Source organism: Colossoma macropomum, unplaced genomic scaffold (genome assembly GCF_904425465.1).
Source record: "Colossoma macropomum unplaced genomic scaffold, Colossoma_macropomum, whole genome shotgun sequence".
In the NCBI taxonomy this organism is placed as follows: domain Eukaryota; kingdom Metazoa; phylum Chordata; class Actinopteri; order Characiformes; family Serrasalmidae; genus Colossoma; species Colossoma macropomum.
In genome coordinates this window covers 18,126,006-18,142,722 of record NW_023494810.1, presented here as the reverse complement: position 1 = coordinate 18,142,722, position 16,717 = coordinate 18,126,006, and the positions used below count along the sequence as shown (strand labels likewise).

The 16,717-nt window shown below is 37.5% G+C and overlaps 1 protein-coding gene across 3 annotated transcripts; it reads left to right on the top strand.

Moving 5' to 3' along the window:
• The first annotated feature begins 414 nt into the window (after positions 1-414).
• tfe3b (transcription factor binding to IGHM enhancer 3b) lies at positions 415-14,762 on the top strand. 3 transcript variants are annotated; one of them, XM_036559095.1, is made up of 10 exons: positions 447-523; positions 1,908-1,958; positions 2,513-2,741; positions 3,786-4,010; positions 6,283-6,378; positions 9,028-9,139; positions 9,653-9,709; positions 9,864-9,939; positions 10,037-10,184; positions 12,382-14,762. In XM_036559095.1, exons 3-10 carry the CDS (start codon positions 2,556-2,558, stop codon positions 12,805-12,807), a joined length of 1,326 nt encoding a protein of 441 aa, XP_036414988.1. In that variant the 5' UTR covers positions 447-523; positions 1,908-1,958; positions 2,513-2,555; the 3' UTR covers positions 12,808-14,762. The 3 variants fall into 3 exon arrangements, with proteins under 3 accessions (XP_036414987.1, XP_036414988.1, XP_036414989.1); XM_036559094.1 differs by lacking the exon at positions 1,908-1,958 and having other exon boundaries at positions 415-523; XM_036559096.1 differs by lacking the exon at positions 1,908-1,958 and having other exon boundaries at positions 461-523; positions 2,489-2,741.
• Positions 14,763-16,717: the final 1,955 nt, after the last annotated feature.

Here is a 16,717-nt window from a genome sequence, read left to right as displayed (position 1 = left end):
CACCACCACTCTCAAGAAATCTGACGCAGGAGGTTTCTCTAGAAAGGAACATTTCGCCTCATACTTAATGTCTGTGTCTCATGATAATCGAATTATGTGGAATTTTTTAAAATCTGTATACTTCTCCTTTGAAACGAGATTTGAGCAGCCACAAAGAAGTCACAGGACCTGAACCAACAGAACAAAATGAAATTAAACCCAAAAAGTGGAAGTGAGAAAAAAATTAGATTCTATTCCTCATATAGGTTAAGTTTGACTGAGTAAAATTATTAACATCTGAAATATTCGAAAATCAAATCAAATGCACCAAAATTGTGCTTCAGTACATGGAACGGAGTGTATATAGCAATTTATCTCAGATTTTAACGGCTGTCTAAGTGAAATTCTGGTTATAAGCAGAGTTTTGTCACCAAACTGAGCTGCTTCGTCCTTCAGCCAAAACAAGGAAACTTGTGGCAATGACGGAGGCTAATGCTAATGCTAGCGCGGCCGCCTGAAGTGCGACTCTAACTTCTGCATATAGGTAAGCAAGTGACAGGCTGGAACTGACTAATGGCAAGGGACTGCTCATGATCCAATAGAATTAAATTACCAGTAATTACAATTATTATAATCGTTCTTTAATTTGGGTAAGATTTGTGAGCGCTGGTGGTGCGACAGGCAAAGTTACCTGCTGCTTGTTAGCGGCTAGCTGCGTTAGCGGATAGGCTGTAAGTCCGATTAACTTTAGCGTTAACGCTAATCAGACGTTTCAGAAGGTCTTACTAATGTAAAAAGCGATACAGAAAATACTAAACATATTGATGGTCGTGGTAATATTGTTGTTACTGTTACTACTAATTCTATGTACATCCGAAAAGGTCAGCTATGGCTAATCGTTGCTTGTGGCGTAACTGTGCTTAATGGTTATTAAGAATTTAACAAACGTGAGTTTAACAAGTGTGTGTACGCTCAGTCTTTCATGTTAAGAGCAACTTTATTTTGTTCCGGTTAAAACTAGAACTGGGCCCATCAATTCGATGATAAACCAGCCCAGCTGGCTTTGGGGATATTGGATAAATAAAGAGATAAATGTTTACAACAGTAAAACATGCTAGTTAGCTAGCTACATCCCGTGGATAACATTGTATTAAGTTACCTGAATGCTTCAATTGCTGTTAGTAAGGGGGTTATAGGTATGTGTTGACAGCAGCCCTTAGCCTATGTAGTGTGTAAAACACAGATGTGTTGTGGTAATGAGTAATGGAAAGTTTCAACAGTCCTCACTGCATCAATATTATGCCATGGGTTTCTACAACGCTGAGTCAGTAGTTATTCGATGTACCTTTGGGCTGTTTTTTAACCACTCAGTCAGTGTTGTGTTCCTGAAAATAAACAATAAGTTAACGCACCTTCTTTTCCATCTTTAATCAGTAGCGTTATCAATACCAAGTCTATCTGAAAATGTTAAGTCGACACTCAGAATTAACATAGATATGGTGTAGTTTTTCATTTAAAGCCTGTAGGTCAGTCTTACTGTAGTGGTTTATTAGTTTCGCCTGTGTTAAATAAAGTGTATGAGGCACAGGTTTGCCTCCACATGATGTAGACAGGCAGGGTATTGGATTTCTTTTTGCACTTATCAATCTGAGTTTAGTGACTCAGCTAAATTGTATGTCTCCATCTTAACTCTTCATTGACTGGTTGAGTTTTGATAGCTAGTTTTGTGTAATTACTTAAACCAAAAATCTAATATCAGTCTCTGACTATGTCCACATTCTTTACTACCTTAATTATTGGACTGGTAAGGCTATGATCTGAATACATATTGTATATTCTTAGCACATACTGTCTTGGCAGAACATATTATGTACATATTTGCATTTTATCTAAGCCCATCTTTTAATGTTTTTGTTGAATCTCATTAGAATGATGACATTTTAGGAGTTGAGAAGACCTCAGTGTAAACCACATACACAGTATGTACAGTACAAGAGTTTCTGTAACTTCTGTCATAACTACAGTATGGCTGCACAGTGGAAATATTGGAAGAATGAAGAATATTAGAATTGCAGTTATATTTTTTTACATATGTATTGTGATACAACTTCCAATTCACTGAAAACATATTAGTGAACTTCTAATTTGACATAGTTAAAGGTCACTAAACACATTTTTTTAAGATATACGATATTTATCACAAGTTGGAATGGATAAAGTATGAAGTAATGATAAATTTAAGAAAGGCATTCATTCAATGTTTGTAAAAATAAACTATTAGGGAAGGTTCAGTTAATAAAATAATATGATATCATATTGTTCTGCTATCCAGTCAGCTACTTTTAACTGTTTGTTTTTTATGCAGTTACTGTCCACTCTTCTTGTTTACATGCTGTCTATAAGTGGTCTTTTTTGTGATCCATGCAGTTGTTCGATGTACTAAATAAAAGTATGTAAAAGTATATTGTGATGTAATTTATACACTAATCATGGCATATTACACTGTCAGTTCTATCTCTGTATCTCTATCAAGGTTTGGCTTATTTTGTGCTGAACGTGAGAAGGTGTGCAGAGCGATGACGTCACGTGTGTTGCTGCGGCAGCAGCTGATGCGGGAGCAGGCTCAGGAGCAGGAGCGGCGTGAGGCGCAGCAGCAGGCAGCTCAGCTCCGCCCTACTGATGCGACCCCTGCCATTTCTGTCACTGTGCCCCCCGCAGCCGCCCGGCCCCCAACTGCACAGGTTCCCGTGGAGGTTCTGAAGGTATGTTTACGCTTGTACAGGTGGACAGTTTCGGCTGCAAAAAGTTAAAACTTTTGCCAGATTTTCTTTCTTGCTGTTCACCAGGCGAACAGTGTAATTTATCATGTTAACCCCATAAAGTGGTAGTTCCCAATCCCAGCCCTGGGGTTCTCACTGTTATATCTATACCTTTCATAGTATTTATTAGGGACAGCAGAGTAGCACTAGAGGAGCTATTTATAATTAAAGCACTTTACTTAAAATTAGCAAATGTGGGCTCTCATGGTCACTCAAACACTCTACTACCCCAGAGGAAGAATACACAGCTAACAATATGACATCACACAATGTGAGTGTGTGCTATTTTAGGCTCAGGCCTGGGTCAAATTTGTTCTTTTTTTCTGTCTGATATATGATTCAGTATTTTCTGCTGATGTCAGCCTAGAACCTATAGTCATCAATACCGATGACATGTCTAGTAGTTACTGAGTAGTTCATAGAACTTACTGAAAAATAAGGCTTAAGTTTACCAAAGATGCATCACAGTATAAACGTGCATCATGGTGCCTGTATCTGAAGTGGAAATTCAGCTGCATTTTGGAACGTTTGAATCTGTTTGAAAAGATAATAATAATAGTGAAAAATGCTGTAAAAGTGAAAAATTTGTGGGCTGTTTTCAAGCGTAAAAATTGTTTTCATTGTCTGTATTCTACTCATGTTTGTGTTTCATTTGTATATTCAGTGTAATTTTTAAAATAATTTTAATTGTACCAAAATAATAATATAGAATGGTAGTAAAATTTGAGAATACATAATGCACTCCATTAGCCATTCTAAAACTTTGTTTCCTAAAGAATTTTAATCAGTGAGGTCACAGATTTACACCCCTATTAATAAGTGAATACTACACCTGCAGTTTGAGGGATTAAGTTAACAGATGGAAGGGTTTTTACCATTAAACGTTCACACTATCTCCACTATTCAATCTATATTATACTATCAACTATTTCCATGTTTTTGGTGGCAGAATATTGATTTAACACATTTTTTTTTCCTTCACTCTAGGTTCAAACTCATTTGGAGAACCCAACCAAGTACCATATCCAGCAGGCTCAGCGACAACAGGTGAAGCAGTACTTATCCACCACGCTGGGTACTAAAGTAGCCTCTCAGACGCTGTCTATCTCCCCGGTGCATCAGTCTAGCTCTGCTCCTGAGGTGGCTCCGTCCACCAGCAGTGCCCCTAACAGCCCAATGGCTCTGCTCAACCTCGGCTCCAACAAAGAGGAGGTAATAGTATACACAAAACCTATAAAGATGTGCAATATGACGATTGTTATATTCTGAATATATTTGGTGTCAGTAGTACCCTGAACTATATAGATCATGAAAATGATAGATTTAGGCCAATAAGCAATCTGTAAACAATAATAATGTATAGTAACGGCAAAGTAACAATTAGCTGATTATGTCACTCTGACCCATGTGATTCAACTCATCGGGTAATTTCCCTGCCCTTAATGAGTCAGATGTATTAGTAAGGAAAAGACAAAAAAAGTGCATGGGACTAAGATTGACTGCTCTAGGGAGCATAGAGGAGCTGTTTGAAAAATACCCTAATTTTGAGATCACCATAATTTTGATAATTACACTAAAGTGCAGTTGATTATTTCTAATAGACAGCCTATGCTTGAAATGATGCATTTTGTTGAGAAACTTACTGACTCACAGTTATCTACATTTGATAGGATGTTGAACCAGAGGTTACGATCTACAATGAAAGTATAGCAACTTTATTAACAAACCCAATTTCAAAAAAGTAGACATAGGTAAAATGCAAATAAAAAGAAAGCATTGGTTTATCTACTTTGATCTCTATTTGATCTACTTCGATCTCTATTTGAATTAAAACAGCACAAAGACGAGATATGTGATGTTTTACCTTATCAACTTTATTGTTTTTTGTAAATATATGTTTAGTGTGAAATTGATGCCTACAACACATTGCAAAAAAGTTGGGACAAGGCAGCTTAAGACTAGAATGATTGTAAAATGTTCAGAATTCATGCTTGGATATGAAAGGAAAGGCCTAGTCCTTTATGAGCAAGGATAGGTCAAAGTTCGCCTCTTTGCCTAAAATAATTTAAAACAGTTTAAAAATAACATCCCTTAGTTAGGGATTGGAAGGATTTTAGGTGTTTTACCCTCTTCTGTACAATCAAAAGTTTCAGGGAATCCAGAGAAATCTCTGTGCATAAAGGACAAGGCAGAACCCCACAAATTAATGTCCGGGACCTTCGTTTCGTCAGACAGTGCTCCATTAAAAACCGGCATGTTTCTGTGATAGATTATTAGACAAGCTGTTGTCAATAAATAATGGCTCGGCTGAAGCTGATCTGAAATGGACTGATGAACAGTGAAAATGTGCATTGTGTTATGATGAGTCAATCTTTAAGGGTTCATGATCCAGCTTGTTACCAGCGTTTCAAAAGCCAGGGTCTGTCATGGTGCTAGGGGGTACTAGTGGGTAACTAACACATCTGTGAAAGCACTGAACACATTTTGGAGCAACGTATGCTGCCTTTTAGGTGCAGTCATTTCAGATACACCCATGCTTATTTTAACATGACAACACCAGGCCACATCTGCATCAGAGAGTGTGGGTGCTAGACTGGCTTGCCTGTAGTCCAGATCTGTCTCCCATTGAAAATGTTTCTTACTTAGCACAAAATACGACAACAAAAGTCCTGTACAGTTGCACGGCTGAAGACATACATAACCAAAAAATGGCAATAAATTTCACTATCAAAACTCGATCAGTCGGTGTCTTTGGTTCCCAAATGATTATTAGGTGTAGTGGAAAGGAAAGTTGTTGCCAATGCAGTGGTAAGTGCTCCTGTCCCAACTTCTTTGAAACTGGGTTTGTGGTATAAAAACTGACCAGTAAGCATGCATGTATGGTCTTAGTTTTTATATGAAATGTTATTGATGATAAAACAGGTTTTCTTTGAGTGCTAATATGCTTTATAACAGCCTACATATATCTCCATGCCATGAATGGATTTTAAAAATACGTTTTAGACCAAAATCCTCTTTCAGAACTAGCATAAATGTCTTAGGCCTCATGGCAGCATGTCTGAAGCCATTTCATATAATAACATCTAGAGGCACTAATTACTTTGGATGCCTGGTTCCTATCTCCACTATTGTAAATGATTCTGACTCTGTAATTTTCTCTAGAAAGGAGAACTTTTCATCAGAATACTCCTAATGTAATTTTAAAATATCTATAGAATTCCCTTTTTGCTGATTGCTATTTGTTAAGAATTTATTAAGCTTCAGTGAAGTCAATGAAGACATTACTTGTCTTGGCCACCCTGTGTCCCAGTGTGCTGTACACACACAGCAATCTTAATGATTGCTACACTTGTCTGAAAAAGAGAAGCATTCTCTCTTCAAACTCACTGCATTGTTCCTGCAGCAGCAAAAATGCAACTTCTCCTGTTTCTTTGATGTAACAAAAGTATGACTTTTTTCTTGTATCTTGTTTATTTTTCCTTAGATTGATGATGTAATTGATGACATCATTAGCCTTGAATCCAGCTTCAACGATGATATTATGTCATTTATAGACTCCGGCTTACAGCTCCCAAATACAGTAAGTTGTTTAGATCTTAGATCTTAGAAGTTAGATATTTATATATGTTATTTATATATTAGGGTGAAAAGGAAACTAAATTAAAACTAAAAAGAAGAAACTTTGTTGAGTCAACAAGACCAGCTAAATGAGTGGAAAAGGGAACACCTTTTTCTTTCACTTTCAGGTTTAGAGCATTTGAGTTTACAGCAACAGGAAGGAAAAGAATGTAGAACAGCAAAATGTGATCATGTCCCAGTCAGTGGGTGATTTTGGCTCAGGAAAATTATAGTGCCTTTCCAGTATTGTGTGAATATTGTCTTAGAGAGATTTATTTTCCAGATAAGAGTAGAGGCCTATTCACACCGAATTAGAATAAAAACTGAGAACTGCGACACTGTAAAAAATTCCTCAGCCAACTCATTTTTCTGCATTGTCCTGAAGTGTCCAAAACATTAGTTGGATCAATTAGAGCAGGCCAAGCAAATGTGCAAAATAGGGTCTCTGTAGTTTTCCGCCCTTTATGAATGAAAGGAAAATAATTTTTAACACAGTACTAATACTTGCTAGGGTCTCCCTTTGCTCTCAAAACATCCACATTTCCTTTGAGATTCTGGTCCAAGTCTGGTCCAATCATTGCATGGATTCCACAAGATGTTGGAAACATTCCTTTGAGATTCTGGTCCAAGTTGACATGATTGCATTATATAGTTCCTTCAGATTTTTCACGTACAGTTTCATGCTGTGAATGTCCTTTTCTACCTAAAGGTGTTCTATTGGATTCAGATCTGGCTACTGGGAAGGCCCCTGAAGAACACTGAACTCCTTGTCAAGTTCATGGAACCAGTTTGAGATAACGTTTCCTTTGTGACTGGTGCATTTTCATGCTGAAAGTAGCCATTGGAGTATGGGTAAATTGTGGCCATGAAGGGATGCACGTGGTCAGCAACCATACTCAAATAGCTTGTGGCATTCAAGCAATGACTGACTGGTATTAACAGGCTAAGAGCCGAGAAAACATTCCCCACACCATTACACCACCTCCACCAGTCTGGGCTGTTGACAAGGCAGGATCAACCCATGGATTCATGCTATTTGTGCCAAATTTTGACCCTACCATTTGTGTCCCTTAGCAGAAAGTGAAATTTATCAGACCAGGCTACTTTTTTCTAGTATTCAGCTGTCTATATTTGTTGAGCCTGTGCCCACTGCAGCCTCAGATTTCTGTTCTTGGCTGATAGGAATGGAACCTGACATGGTCTTCTGCTATTGTAGCCCATATGCCTCAAGGTTTGACATGTTATGCATTCTGAGATGCTTTTCTACAATTGTACAAAGTGGCTATCTTAGTTACTGTAGCCTTTCTGTCAGCTTGAACCCATCTGGCCATTCTCTTGACCTCTCTCATGAACAAGGTGTTTCCATCTGCAGAACTGCTGGTCACTGGTTGTTGCACCATTCTGAGTAAACTCTAGAGACTGTTGTGCATGAAAATCCCAGAAGATCAGCAGTTCTAGAAATACTCAAACCAGCCCTTCTGGTACCAATGATCATGCCTCTGTCAAAATCACACTGAGATCACAATTTCTCCCCATTCTGAGGGTTGATGTGAACATTACCTGAAGCTGCTGGCATGTATGTACATGATTTTGTACAGTGCACTGCTGCCGCATGATTGGCTGATTGGATAACTGGCATAACAGTGCAGGTGTGCAGGTGCAGATTAGTCCAGGTGTTGGAAAAAGCCCACATTAGTTTGGGTGTTGGAAAGGGTCTAGATTAGGCAATGTTGATGTTGGGGGGATCAGAGCGTGTAGTAATTTGACTGCCTCAAGGAACAAGCTGTTGCAGTCTCATGGTGATGAAATAGACGCTCTGGTACCTTCTCCCGGACAGCAGGATGGTGAAGAGTCCGTAAGAGGGATGGGAGTGGTTGTCCAACTTGCTGGCGGCCTTGCAGATGCAGTGCTTTTGTTAGAAGGTGTTTATAGTGGGTAGAGATTTCCTCAGCCGTATTCAGCTGTACTGGTACTGAAGTCCAAGATTGTGCAGTTACTCTACTGGACAGAGAGAAAGCTGGTCTGGATGCTCTCTGTTGTCACCTCTAGAAAGAAATAAGGATGAAAAGTTGAGGGTCCAGGTAAAGTAATTGTAACAACTTTAATGATGGGTGGAGGAAGGACGCCGGGGGCAGGTGTGAAGACGGAGAGCTTTTTGTTATTTATACACAACGCAAAAACCACTCGGCTTTTCAGCCCACAGACAAATTAAGACAAGAAGCTCGCTGGGACTTTTCAGTCCTTTCTTTCTTTCTTTCTTGCTTTCTAGTTCAGTTCAGCTCAGTTCAGCTTAGCTCGGCTCTCACACCTTCACGGGTCTCCTTCTCTCTCTGGGCTGTGCCACCTACTGAGGGAAGAGATGACTATAGTAGGCTGGCAGAAACAAGGCACAGGTGAACATCATCAGCTACTTAGCCTGCTGGTTCAGCCCGACCGGCTTCTCCGTCCTGCATTCGACACTTGGCCACGCCCCCTTCTCCACAGTAATCTTTTGAGATAACTGTGATTTCCCTCTGTCAGATATATTCTAAAAAAAAAATAAACTGTGTGTGATCCCTTAGTTTTGTTACTCCATAGCGCTGCAGTATATTTATGCTTTCTGTTGTTCCAGCTACCAGGCAACCTGCTGGATGTCTACGCCAGTCCTGGTGTGGCAGCCCCCACCATCACTGTCAGCAACTCATGCCCTGCAGATCTGCCCAAAATCAAAACAGAATTAACCGGTAAGTTTTTAACACTCAGGAAAAAAAAAATTGTCATCAGTCATTTATTTTTGAATACCTGTGTGCAAGCAAAAAATGTAAATTGATGATACTTGAAGACATTTTCACAGTACATGATACATATCAGCTTTTCTGAGTTGTTTTTATTATGTATAATTGTTTTATTATTAGTATGATTAGTTTTTCTAAGTTTTTAAATAGGTTTGGAAAAATGGCTATAGAAACATCAGTCCAGTTATTTTCTAATGCAGTATTTGCAAAAAGAAACTATTTAAGTTGTAACAGAAGGAAAAATCAAACAACTGATTTAAACAAATGAATAAAGCAAGTCAATGACATGAGGGGCTGCCATCCAATCCAATAGCTCTCTGTGCAGTTCAGTTTACTGACAATACCCATGATATACTCAGAAAAGCATCGTAACCTATCATCATAATGCCCATCCCATGCATAAATAAATCATAATACTTGGTCTGTAATTATGCATCATATTAGAAATATTTTCCCCCGTAGATGCAGAGACCAAGGCTCTGCTGAAGGAGAGACAGAAGAAAGACAACCATAATCTCAGTGAGTTCATTTCACCTAGTCACAGAATACATGCTGTGGCATCTATGTGTACTAGTGCTGCACAATATGGACAAATTAGTTGTATAGTGATTTTATTGATACATATTACAAATGCAATACACAATCATGCAAAACTGTGCTTTTCTTTGCTCAGTTGAAAGGAGGAGAAGGTTTAATATAAATGACAGAATAAAGGAGTTGGGAGCGCTTATACCAAAATCGAATGACCCGTGAGTTTTTAATTTTTTACAGTTTCAAACTTTTTCACACATACATGCCGTGTAGTGCTCTTGGATGTGTTCACTCTGTATGTGTTTGTGTTTGCAGGGAGATGCGATGGAATAAGGGGACCATTCTGAAGGCATCTGTGGACTACATAAGGAAACTTCAGAAAGAGCAGCAGAGAGCCAAAGAGATTGAGATGAAGCAGAAGAAATTGGAGCATGCAAACCAGACTCTGCTGCTACGCATTCAGGTACTGTCTTACGAACACCTTATGCACTTAAGCTTTTCAGATGCTGCATCAAATTTTAAGCTGTGCTGAGTTTAAAATCCACCTTCTTACAATCTCCTTTACAAATTCCAAAGTGTGCCTACACAGACAGTTTTTTTGACATCTGTGTCGTATGTCCCTTTGCTCTTCAGTACATAATTGATGCACTAAAAAGAAAATACAATGAACAGAATAACACAATATCCAGAGTACTTATACAGAGACTGACGACTTCTATAATTGAAAACTTCTATTTGCAGAAATAGCTAGTTTTAACTATAATGCATGAATAAATAAATATATAAACAACAAAAGTAAATACATAAATAGAGAAATAAAGAAATGCAGTCGATTGACTGTATATCAAACTTAGTAGTGAACTGTGGCTGATTAGTTAACTTAGAAGGTATAGCACTATTTAAAAAAAAATGGTGTTTAGTTCTCAGGATGAGCTTTTAGGGAGAGTTCTCCAAAGGCAGATAACAATAGTGATGGTAAGAGTGTTTTTGGTATAATTTTAATACCTGGCTTAAATTTATATCCCCCTTTTATGCTCTGGGTAAACTGGATCCAGAGCTAGCATAATTTAGGCTTACTCATGCCGCCGACAAAGAGTAGTAAGTTGATGATCACAGATATTATGACATAATGAGTCTTAATGCAGCCTGGCAAATAACATGCCTTTCTGCTGTGATCATGTATTAAAATTAATAATAATAAAAATCAAAATGAGTAAATAATAAAATATTTCTAGAATGATATTAATAATAATAGTTGTAATATCTTTTAATTATACATTTTTATGTTTGTCCAAAACATTACTGTTGTATTGCATTTGGCATGTAATATTCATCTCTTATTTCTGAACATTAACAGACCATTGCTTTGTCTTGACTTTAGTAAAACCCACCAACAAACAAGACTTACAAAAAGATCCATGTTTTATAACCATTTCTTTTTGATTCCTGTGGTTAAGAGGTTAGGATTAGGCTTATAAATTTTTTATTACATATAGATATAGTTAGATGTGTATGATACATATGTGATATATGTATTACATACAGTAATATATACAGGATTGTGCAAAAAAAATGTAAAAAGCAATTTATTTGGACAGCAAAGGTATATTTGTGCTGAAAAACACTAATATTACAATAAATACAAAAAATATTATTGCAGTAAGTAGTGATTTTATGTACATTGATGTGTTCATTTAACAGTTTCCAAACCTCTCCTCAAGAAAGCTCAGTATTGATTGTAGTTATCCAGACCTGGTTTGGCATTATGTGAGATCAAACGTGTTGTTGATGGAATTTAAAACCATGGCTGGGGGTGTCCTTGAGATTCTTCAGATTAGCTTACAAGATATCAGTTATTTGCAAAAATAGCTAAAGTTTTAACTGTAATTCACATATAAGTAAATATATAAACAAATAAAAAAAAGAGAGAGAGAGAAAGAGAAATGTGGTAAGCCTTTTTTTTTTTTTTTGGTGTTTTGTATTTACAAGCACAAAAAACACTTATTACCAATGTAAATGGTTTTAAATAACATGTTGAGGTGCTTTTGCATGTTACTGTATATATACTAATCAGCCATAACATTAAAACCACATTCTTGTTTCTACAGTCATTGTCTTTTTTATCAGCTCCCCTTTTCTTCAATGTTCATGACCCCCACAGGACCACCAGAGAGACCAGACAGTGACACTGAAGTGGTGGTGGCATGTTAGTGTGTGGTACTGGTACGAATTGATCAGACACAACAGCATTGCTGGAGTTTTTAAACACTGTGTCCATTCACTGTTCACTCTGTTGGACACACTTACCTTGTTGATCCACCTTGTAAATGTAAAGTCAGAGACGGTAGGTCACATGTTGCTGCACATTTTGTGTCAGTCATTCTCTAGTTCTTTATCAGTGGTCACAGGATACTGCTCACAGGACAGTGTTGGCTGGATATTTTTCGTTGGTGGACTATTCTCAGTCCAGGAGAGACACTGAGTTGTTTAAATACTCCAGCAGCACCAGTGTGTCTGATGCACTCATATCAACACAACACACACTAATATGCCACTACTATGTCAGTGTCACTGCATATATATATATATATATATATATATATATATATATATGACATTGCATTTTAACATTGTATTAAATCTAATATGTGTGTCAACAGGAGTTGGAGATGCAGGCCCAACTACATGGCCTGTCTTCCAATCTGTCCTCTTCCTCTGGCATCAGTTCAGACTCTCCGTTTCTCCAGCCGCCACCCCAGGCCAGCGTGGGAGAGCCTCACTCACACTCACAACTGGGCCTGGATGGAGCTGTGGGTCAGACTTCCTCCTTCCTGTCCCCACCCCCATCTGCATCTCCCGGCCTGGCCCTGGCCGCTCCACTGGACATGGGCACTCTAAGTTTTTCAGAGCTCGATGAGCCTGCAGGTTCAAGCCTTTACCCAGACGTAAGTCTGGGGGACATGCTAATGGAAGAGTGCACTCTATCCCATGGGACGGCCCCCGACTCCCTGATCAACTCAAACTCTCCAGGAGCATCCAAAACCAGCAGCCGACGCAGCAGCCTCAACATGGAGGAGGACTTGTGACAAGATTAAAGCTGGGGTTTTACACTCAGGTTCTGGAAGGCCATGGTGTTTTCCTCCTTTAACACATCAAATTCAGTTCATGATGGCTTCTGAGGACTTTGGTGCCATGCCCAGTTAAGCAACTCTGGGTTTAGCCTGTTTTACTTTATGGGAAAAATGAAGATCATTTTCAAAAATCACCCCTGTTGACCCTGTTGTGACTAAAAAAAAAACAGTTTTGTCATACATTTTGTAACAGGGTCCTCTAAATTACGAGGTCAATAAATAGTCCAAATACCAAAATTGCTATATACAAGCTAACACTCTTAGGGCTAACTCTTAGGGCTACAAGGTGGCTATGCACCTAATATTTCACTCACCTTCACTCCTGTGTTAATGTGATGTGACAATAAATGTGATTTGATTTGATGTAATTGCCACTGCATGAAAGTAAGCTCACTATTATTATTATTATTATTATTATTGTTATTATTATTATTATTGTTATACAACACAAGCTACTCAAATTGTAGCCAATTACTGCCAAAACAACTTAACTGTCATACTTGTTGGAGATATTTTAGTGAGGTTGCCAGTGGTAATTATGATTGTCAACCTCACCAAAATAAATTTAATGCGAGTGAGTGCTTGTAGCATGTATGTAGCAATATAACTATTTCAGTCCCTTAATTACAAATCATTGAATTTAGCTATTTTTACAAAAACTAAGTTGTGTGCCACCATTTCTCATGAGATTGAATGGAATCTTTGCCAGTGTTCTGTAAAGCCTGTCCAACCCTCAACAGCTGGATGCATTTGAGGGCATGGTTACATCATAATGAGTCGAGATGAATGAGGTGTGTTAAATGAGGTAGAATATTAACCCTCCAGGAGCCATTTGCACAAACACATGTATGTTCAAACGTAGGCTAGTCATATAAGTGTTTACTGAGGCAAACATTAGACATTAAAGGGGAATTCCACCGAAAACTTCTGCATAGTTCCGTCTTTAAGATGTAAACAGTGTTTCAGAGTTTTGATGTGAAATGATGCCTTGTAGAGAACCCTACCAACTCAATTTATTTACAGTGGTGGTGATAGGAACCAGGGGTCATGATGTCAACGATGTAAATGGAAAAACCAATAAACCTATATGTCTTCTGAGTTTTATATGTAATGTTAAAATACTGCTAAATCTGAAGAAAAATGTTCATACTATTTTGCTGTTCAACACCATGCATGAATGGCTTTAAAAATACATTTAGGCCAAAACCTTCTCTCAAAACTATTGTAAAACAATGAGACATTAAACTCTTCAGACATCAGGTGCCAATAATGTCAACAATTTTGACTTTTAAGGTTCCTTAGAATGGATGCATTTACCATCAAAACACACTGAATGACTTTGTTTACATCTTAATGATTTAATTAGGCAGAAGATTTCAAAAATTGGTGTAATTTCATGGGGTAGATGGAATTTTTTTAGTAGCTAAGAAGCTTAATATCAAAGATAGTTAGTGTGGTGTAACCTGTTTTGATGTAGTCATGTGTAAAGTATAAAGCTTAACTTAGTAAAAACCATGTTATAACTAGCGTACGGTTGAACTTAACTAGAGTTGAAGTCTGATAGCTTTGGACTAACAGCTTCAGACACTGAGTGTTTAAAGTAGCTCCAATTTTTTAGCAGAGGGTGCTGATTTATTTACCCCCACTCTGATGAAATGCACAACGTTCCTTCTGCTTTTTATGAGCTTCCTCTATCTTGGTGATATGATATGGGGTTCACTGCAGAATGAACTCACTCATAATGTTCTCCTAAGCAATAAGGTATCACAGCCACTTGTATGAACTAAAAAAAAAAAAACCAAAGATCAGCTAAAATGTCTCAGCTAAAGTTCATTAATTCACTTTTATATAACATAGTGAGGAAAAAGAATGTAAATATTGAATATTGAATGTGAATGCACGTCCATTTTTATTTTGTTTGTCTGTCTTTAGTAAGATGGCTGGGAAAAAGGGGGAAGAGTGGATACCGCTCCATAAACTCATTGTGTGTGTGTGTGTGTGTATATATATATATATATATATATATATATATATATATATATATATATATATATATATATATATATATATATATAAACTAAAGGGAGGTTATGAAACCAAATAGTTTATAATGTTACTGGTAACAGTACTAATAATGCGAAAGCTTGTATGACAGAAATGTTAAAAACTTGTTTAGATCACGCACGATTTTATTACATTTACATTACATTCTTATGTTCTTAACTAATAACTTCCAGGGGATTGTGTAGATATATGCTGTTTACACATCGCTAAAACTTTGCTATTCTCCCGCATTCTTTACATAACATAGCAACAGTTTTTACATTAAAAATCTGGTATTTCTTGTGTCACAGATGGCTTTTCAGTAGTAACTACTGTAGAACTACCTCCACCTAGAGTGTTTGTATCAGTAGAGATCACTGTAATTTGATTATTGAAACTTTCTGCAAGAAATTAAGAAATTTATGAAGTTTAGAGCCAAGCTCCCCCTTTCTGAAGATACCCGTATTTGTGCCTTTACCTTTAATCGGTATAGGCTGTGTTTATAAAGGGAAAAAAAGTTTATAGAAAATGTACAAATGTGTATACAGAGATTTTAATGTCTTTAACTCATTTTCTTCATTCTACAAATAAATAAAAAAGATGAATATATTATTTAAAACTGTAGAATATTTTTAGTAATGCCCACATGGATTTGTATTGTCCTGATCTGCATAGACCTGAACCCTACCCTGATATTTGTATTACTTTATGTTTTTTCTTTCTTTCTAAAGGGCTAAGGCACAATTTTATCTACAGTGGTAGTTTACCAGTAGCAGGTACTAATGCATGTATCTTACTCTGGTTTTTCATGGCTAAATGATCTCCTAAGGCTGTTAGTGCTCTATTTTAGTTATTGTTTTAGTTATGCAGTTTGTACAATCTTTTTATTAAATAATGCAGACCAATGCACCATGAACAGACACAACTGTGTCTTGAACTAATTTGGAATATGTTCATGCAGTTAACCTTAAAGTACATTAAAACTCTTGCTTTGCTGCAGTCTCTTTCTGTCTTCTGTTGGGCAAGTAACAAGGATTTTTTTAAATGTATTCTTCAATTCTTAAAATAGTATATATTCTCATTTTTTTTTTGATTTATAATTGAATGAAGATGGTTCAGTGTTCTTCAACTTTGTTTTTTTTTCTTTATGTGTTTTGCCTTTTTCTGATTTGGTGAATGCTGCAATGGCTGGTGAATGTGTAGCTTAAGAGATGGCAGGAAAGCTGTCTTACAGTGGGTGGACTCCTGTCTTGTAGCACCTTTAAAAATAAATAATACATGAATATAAATAATAAATGATGAAGATGATGATGATGAAGTGCTAATGATCAGCCTCACTGACCGCAGATAATGGAGCTGATGTTTTTCTCCAAACCACTCATACACGACATGCAGTGGGGGTCACCTTTTGAGAAAGTTTAAACCCACAAGAACTTCTGTTCAGCTGTCCCACAAAGCCAAGATACATATCCACCTGCTTGTGTTCTTAATGAGTGCTTGCACACTTCTGCTAAATACAAAAATAAGGTAAATGTGCACTTAACCAAGACCACAAACCACAAGTGTGGCCATTAGCGAGAATGGCAAGACCTGTCTCAGAAAGAAAGGACTGACATGCTACAAGGCACTAACACCCCTGATGGTTGCTCAGGAATGAGCATGATAGCTTGTCCAGAAGCAACAACATGCATGTGGATCCCAAAGGCCTGTTTGGCCCAGCAGTGGCCACCATGAAAAGGCATTGTGAGGAAAAGAGGAGCACTCCTGCTGTTGTCACAAAGCAGCTTTGCAGAAATCCAGGACCAGGCCTGCCTTGCCAAAC

What these genes read in the sequence shown, in the direction of transcription:
- tfe3b (XM_036559094.1), top strand. Translation starts at nt 2,556, where the DNA reads ATGACGTCACGTGTGTTGCTGCGGCAGCAGCTGATGCGGGAGCAGGCT. An exon ending in TCGGCTCCAACAAAGAGGAG is followed by an intron (nt 4,011 to 6,282) that starts GTAATAGTATAC and finishes ATTTTTCCTTAG; the next exon opens with ATTGATGATGTAATTGATGA. An exon ending in GCTTACAGCTCCCAAATACA is followed by an intron (nt 6,379 to 9,027) that starts GTAAGTTGTTTA and finishes CTGTTGTTCCAG; the next exon opens with CTACCAGGCAACCTGCTGGA.